A 6,204-nucleotide genomic window follows, 5' to 3' on the forward strand; every position below is an offset into this window, starting at 1 on the left:
CCCAGCCAGCCCATATGCATCTTCTTGTTGCTTTTCGAATTTTGCCAACAGGCACCGGGATTTCAGCTCTTTAATTGACTTCTTTAAACCTGCTCCCACCGGTTATTTTGTTCCTGTTTCTGTTATCCTTATCCATGAGTCATTGGGTAGGAGGGCCGTTTAACATGCTCTGCCTTCTCTGTCCTTGAAAATAAATGCACATATTCTCCATGTGCATTTGGCCACAGGAAACTAAAAACAATACATGTGAAGATAGAGTCCAGAATTCAGGTGCCCTTTTTTTTTTTTTTTTTTTTTTTTTTTTTAAATGAGACAGAGTCTTACTCTGTTGCCCAGGCTGGAGTGCAGTGGTGCAATCTCATCTCACTGCAACCTCCGCCTCCTGGGTTCAAGTAATTCTCATGCCTCAGCCTCCCTTGTAGCTGGGGTTGCAAGCATGCAATACCGTGCCAATGTTTTTTTTTTTTTTTTGGTATTTTTTAGTAGAGGAGAGTTTAACCATGTTGACCAGGCTGGTCTCAAACTCCTGACCTCAAATGATCTGCCTGCCTCAGCCTCCCAAAGTGCTAAGATTACAGGCATGAGCCACCGCGCCTGGCTTTAAGTGCTTTTTCTGCTGAGAGCCTGGGTTTAGCACACATGTCCACCATTTTTCTTGATCGGGTTTGGCCCACATACAGCCAATGAGCTGTGGTTTCCCTTATCCACCAGGGTGAGCCCTTCCTGAAATGTTTAGCAAGAGTTTCTTTTTCTCTCCTCAGCAGCTTGTTGATGTAGTCACCTCTCATTGTGGATTTTTAATCAATTTGATCTAAACATGGAAAAGCAAATTTTACTTTCCACAGATGGGGAGGCTGTAGTGAAAACCAGAGAAGGTTCTCACCAAATGTGTGCAGCTCAGTTTAGGAAAAGGCTGTGGTCCTCATGTCCCTTTATTCATTTGGTGTCTTGGGGCTGTTGATGTTACAAGTCAGCTTCATTGCTTAATGTGATTGTGAGACTGCATGTTTACCTTGTGTGCATATTTTCAAGTAGGTTAGTTTGTGAAATTAGTAATATTTCACCTGAAAGACTGAGAAATCAACAACATTGCAGCTATAAAACTGGCATTTGGCTGAGCATGGTGGCCCACGCCTGTAATCCCAGCACTTTGGGAGGCTGAGGTGGGAGGATCACCTGAGGTCAGGAGTTGGAGACCAGCCTGGCCAACAAAAAATTAGCCGGGCATGGTGGCACATGCCTGTAATCCTGGCTACTTGGGAGGCTGAGGCAGGAGAATTGCTTAAACCTGGGAGGTAGACGTTGCAGTGAGGTGAGATTGTATCACTGCACTCCAGCCTGGGCAATACAGTGAAACCCCATCTCAAAACCCTGAAAAGCTAGCATTTGATCTACAGAGTCCACCTGTATAATTTTAACGAAACAGACCAGTATTTCTGTTCTCAATTTTCAGAGTTTGGCAGGAAGATCAGTATTCAAACACTGCAGCAAGTCACACAGTGTTAGTCCTTGTCACTCAGAAAGCCTGTCTCCAGCGCCAAGGCCTGATTGAGCCTACGTCTCTTCTCTTACAGGCATGACAGCAAGCGCCATGGCGGCTTTGATCCTCATGACGTCCTCCATCATGTCGGTCGTGGGGTCCCTGTACCTGGCCTACATTCTGTACTTTGTGCTGAAGGAGTTCTGCATTATCTGCGTCGTCACGTACGTGCTGAACTTCCTTCTTCTCATTATCAACTACAAACGACTAGTTTACTTGAACGAGGCCTGGAAGCGGCAGCTGCAGCCCAAGCAGGACTGATGCCTGACGGACTCTGCCCTGACAGTCTCAAGCCCCTTTTCCATTCAGTTTATTTTGCAGCAGGTTTTTATTATTATTATTATTCACAACAGACAATTTCCCTAAGAATCTCAAACTGATTTTTAAAAATCCTGTAAATTAGAAGGGGCCCTCGCTATTTTCTGTGTCAATCTTCATTTTAATATGGATACAAAAAGGATACGCCGAGCCAATCAAAGACAAGCTTTAACTTTACTTTGAAGATGTTTCTGAAATGATAAAATGTAGCCCTAGCCCCCTGCCCTCAACTGTAAAGTGAGCAACCATTGCTAGTAATTCTTTAATGTGCATAAATTCTATTTCAGGTATAACAAATGTGATCATGACATGAAAATATTCTAGAATAGATACTGTATTAAATATTGCCATGTTTACAATATGTAATATGTTTTTAGCTGATGGATTTAAACATGTAGATTCAACTAGAATCCATTTATGTGATATTTGTAAATAAAGGTAGAAATATTAGATCCATTTCTGCAGAACTTACTGTACAGTTTAGTTGGAGTGTAGCATTGAAGAACTGTCAGCTGAGCGTTGACTGAGGAGATAGTGAAAATAGCCTGTACACAGCATCTTGTGTAAAGTACTGGCCGCTGTGGGTGCAGCAAATAATAGGGTGAAAAAAATAATAATAGGGTGGTTGGTTCCCTTTCATCTCCCTCTTCTGAAAGGAAGAAATTAAATTGGAATGTTTAAGTCCTGTTTGTGTCCAGTCATAAAACTGGGCCAATTGTTAACCTTACAGAATGAGTCATGTGGCCAGACCTTCAAGTCCAAGGCCTTCAGGACACCAAGGATGGGAAAATGGGTATTTTTTCTTTGGAGAAAAGCTGGAAATATAAGCCTGGCATTATTAGGTAAAGTTTCTTCCACCAGTTGAATTTTCATGCAGATATTTTTCCTTAATGTTGGTGCCAGTCAACCAAACAGTATTATGATGGAAAAGACCAGTCTAAGCCCCGACGCTCCAGAGTGGGAGCCAGTGTTCTTGCTAATTGTTTCTTTCTGCACTAACCACTCGGATGTCTAATTTAGTTGTTTTGCAGTCAAATACTGGATTTGTAACCTTCAGGGCTGACATGCTGCGCAGTTTGCTTCATTGGGAGAATAGGAACAGGTAGACACATCTCAAGGCTAAATCTGGTCGTGTCGCCACTGCTCTCATGACACACATGCAGTAAGAAGAATTTTGGAAGGGATTCGAGTAAACCCAAATGAAATTGTGACAGGACGTTTGTATGGTTAACATCTGATATCAGAATGTTAAAAGTGCCTTCTGTCTTAAATCTCAAACCAAATATTTTGTGTGTTGACCTTGGGCAGAAGTGTCCTGCCCTCCTGTCTTCACCGTCAGGTAGAAAACCCGCACTCTGCAGAAGGGTCCTGTGTGATCATTTTACTCCTCTGATTGGGAAGCAGCAGTAATGTTTTTGCTTCCAATCTGATTACTCATTTTATGTTAAAAACAGTCAATGAGACCAGTATCTCTTGAGTGCTTTATTTGTCTTCTCTTTGAAGGGAGGGGACAGGCTCTGCTCTGTAAACTCAAATGTGTAGGATCAGCAACAATTCTGTAGCTTCCAACTGACTCAGAATTGACGCAATGTAGGTCTTCTAGCCCGAGGCAGGTATCAAGTCCGAATTGTAATGAACTTTTCACCAGTTTCAACCAGTTTCTTAAAAGATAGCTTAACTTAAGATTTCATCAAGACTTGTGTTTTCCCATGAATGTGAATCTTTCAATGGCTGTTGGAGTATGGATGTACTGTTCTTGTATTCTGAAGTAGTTAACGAATCTAGAAAGCACTGATTGGCCGTCTGGTGCCTATGGAGAAAGAAGTCCTCAGGTTTTAGGGCTGTACAGTGAGGCCGTCTTACAGCAGCACGTCCAGCTCTACCAAGGCAGTCCTCTGGTTCTTTTCTCTAAGCTACAGTGGAAATGGCCTAATGGTTAAAACTGGTACACATAACACCGGTTGTGCTAAACAAGTTCCTCGTGTCCCAGTATCCAATGGTTTTTCATCCTATTTTGTATCAATCAGCAGAGTATAGTTAAAGCTTGTCTTGATGTTGCATTCTTGCAAATGCCTTCAACTCTTACCTGAGAAAACATGGGGAAATGGTCAGCCAGACCCTTTCAGTTTTTCCTTTGCTTTTCTAAACCTCGGTGAAGCCACTATTTCAGTTGTATAAAATTTTTTTGCCACATGCTTATGGCCCAGTCGGATTAATACCCTTTTTTCTCACTGAGAGAGGAACACGTACTGCCTGTCATAACAGCATTGTAATGCCAGTGTCTCAGTAAGTAACAGAACCCTGGTGGTGGTAATTGGGGGTTTTTTGCCCTGGAGAATTCAGATTCCCTTCTACACCTTCTATTCTGCCCAGAAGAGGGGGGAATCACCAGTGTTATAAAATTAGAAGATTGTTTTGCCGGTTTTAGACTGAATATTTGAACACTGCAGCATTACTAGCCACCAGTGTTAAAGGACAGATGAGAGGAAACATTTGTTTTTAGCAGTAATTCCATGCTTCATCTTTTTTAAGTAATTTGTTCCAAATGAAGCCATTTATTGACTTGATGCTCACAAATATCATTTGAAGAAATAAGACGAATTGGGGTTAGATGATAAATTCTCAGGAATCTGGGTGATTTGGAGGATTTCATTTGGTTTTGCATTACAGCTAGTTGCTCTCAGTGAAGGTAAATTTCTGGTGAAATAACTCAGGTTTAACTGGCTGTGTGCCCAGAATCACTGTTCCTTTATACATGTGTCCTCTCCTTAAATTCATTACTTTCAAATGATGTTCAAAGCATTGACTATTTTCATTCAAAGAGACTACATTCAAAGAGGACCAAGAATACAGTGAAATTAAAACTATTTGCTGGCCAGGCATGGTGGCTCACACCTGTAATCCCAGCACTTTGGGAGGCTGAGGCAGGTGGATCACCTGAGGTCAGAAGTTCGAGACTAACCTGATCAACACAGTGGAACCCTGTCTCTACTAAAAATACAAAAGTTAGCTGGGCATGGTGGCAGGCACCTGTAATGCCAGCTACTCCGGAGGCTGAGGCAGGAGAATTGCTTGAACCCGGTAGGTGGAGGTTGCAGTGAGTTCCCAATTGCGCCATTGCACTCCAGCCTGGGCAACCCAGCCTGGGCAACGAGTGAAACACTGTTTCTTTTTTTTTTTTTTTTTTTTTTTTTGAGACGGAGTCTCACTGTGTCGCCCAGGCTGGAGTGCAGTGGCGCGATCTCGGCTCACTGCAAGCTCCGCCTCCCGGGTTCCAGCCATTCTCCCGCCTCAGCCTCCGAGTAGCTGGGACTACAGGCGCCCGCCACCGCACCCGGCTAGTTTTTTGTACTTTTAGTAGAGACGGGGTTTCACCGTGTTAGCCAGGAGGGTCTCGATCTCCTGACCTCGTGATCCGCCCGCCTCGGCCTCCCAAAGTGCTGGGATTACAGGCTTGAGCCACCGCGCCCGGCGAAACACTGTTTCAAAACAACAGCAACAACAACAACAACAACAAACTATTTTTTGACTATTGTTTTTCATTTAGTTTTTGAAACGACTATTGGCAAAAGTACAGTTATCTTCAGCAGTTACTTCATAACTTAGATTGGTACCAAGAGTGACAGGAGATCTTGTCTTGAAAATCAATATTAGACAGATGCCAACAAGGAGGCCCACTGTGACTTCTGGTAACCTATTTGGGGAGACAGACCTAATGACCTATTATGCAATTTCTGTCCTCATGTCTTTTGCTCCAACACACAAGCATTGGTGAAACATTTCAGACACCTCAGGCAGCACTTACGGTTTCTAATTGTGAGAACTACCCTTCCATCAAACCAAAAAGGCAAGGGTGGGAGCCCCAGCTACTTGGCTAAACATTTTTTTACTACAAATTCGCCTAGAAAAGGTGAAATGTTTTGTTATAAAACTGTATTAGGCATGACCTAAGTATTAGGTGTATGATCTGTCTAGTATGTTCCATGAGAAAGATTTCTTACTAGTGCTTTAAGCTCCAGAGTAAACATTCATTTAAAATGGAGTTCACTGGGCAGGTTTCCCCTTTAATCTAGATATAAATACTCTTTTATCAGAGATTTAAGGCGCCGTTTTGCTAACTGGTAAATAAAACCAAATGTAAATATGTAAGAATGTTTATTTGTTGCACATAACTTTTTTGGTATAAAATAAATGTAGAAGTTACCTGTGGCAGTTGTGCTCCCATTATTCTTAAACTGCAGGGTTGCATTCCAAAAAAGAAGCGGAAACAAGGTCTTTTTAGACTCGGTAGGAGCCTTATATTCTTGAAGTCAATACTGTAACCTCATTTCTAAGGTATACAGGGT

General features: G+C 42.4%; 3 protein-coding genes across 15 annotated transcripts in view; 1 reads left to right on the forward strand and 2 right to left on the reverse strand.

Annotated features, from left to right (window-relative positions):
- Window positions 1-4,052, forward strand: part of VKORC1L1 (vitamin K epoxide reductase complex subunit 1 like 1) — an 82,749-nt gene extending 78,697 nt beyond the window's left edge. Inside the window, exon 3 of the mRNA XM_033193416.1 lies at window positions 1,575-4,052. Coding sequence (XP_033049307.1) covers window positions 1,575-1,801 — 227 coding nt within the window. The 3' untranslated portion in view covers window positions 1,802-4,052. The remainder of the gene's footprint in view (window positions 1-1,574) is intronic.
- The window catches only part of RABGEF1 (RAB guanine nucleotide exchange factor 1), a 1,203,668-nt gene that overhangs the window by 802,922 nt on the left and 394,542 nt on the right, over window positions 1-6,204 (reverse strand). The gene's annotated exons all lie outside the window — the stretch shown is intronic.
- CRCP (CGRP receptor component) overlaps window positions 1-6,204 on the reverse strand; it is a 344,305-nt gene that overhangs the window by 267,102 nt on the left and 70,999 nt on the right. The window lies entirely within an intron of this gene.

Source organism: Trachypithecus francoisi, unplaced genomic scaffold (genome assembly GCF_009764315.1).
Source record: "Trachypithecus francoisi isolate TF-2019V2 unplaced genomic scaffold, Tfra_2.0 Lachesis_group4, whole genome shotgun sequence".
In the NCBI taxonomy this organism is placed as follows: domain Eukaryota; kingdom Metazoa; phylum Chordata; class Mammalia; order Primates; family Cercopithecidae; genus Trachypithecus; species Trachypithecus francoisi.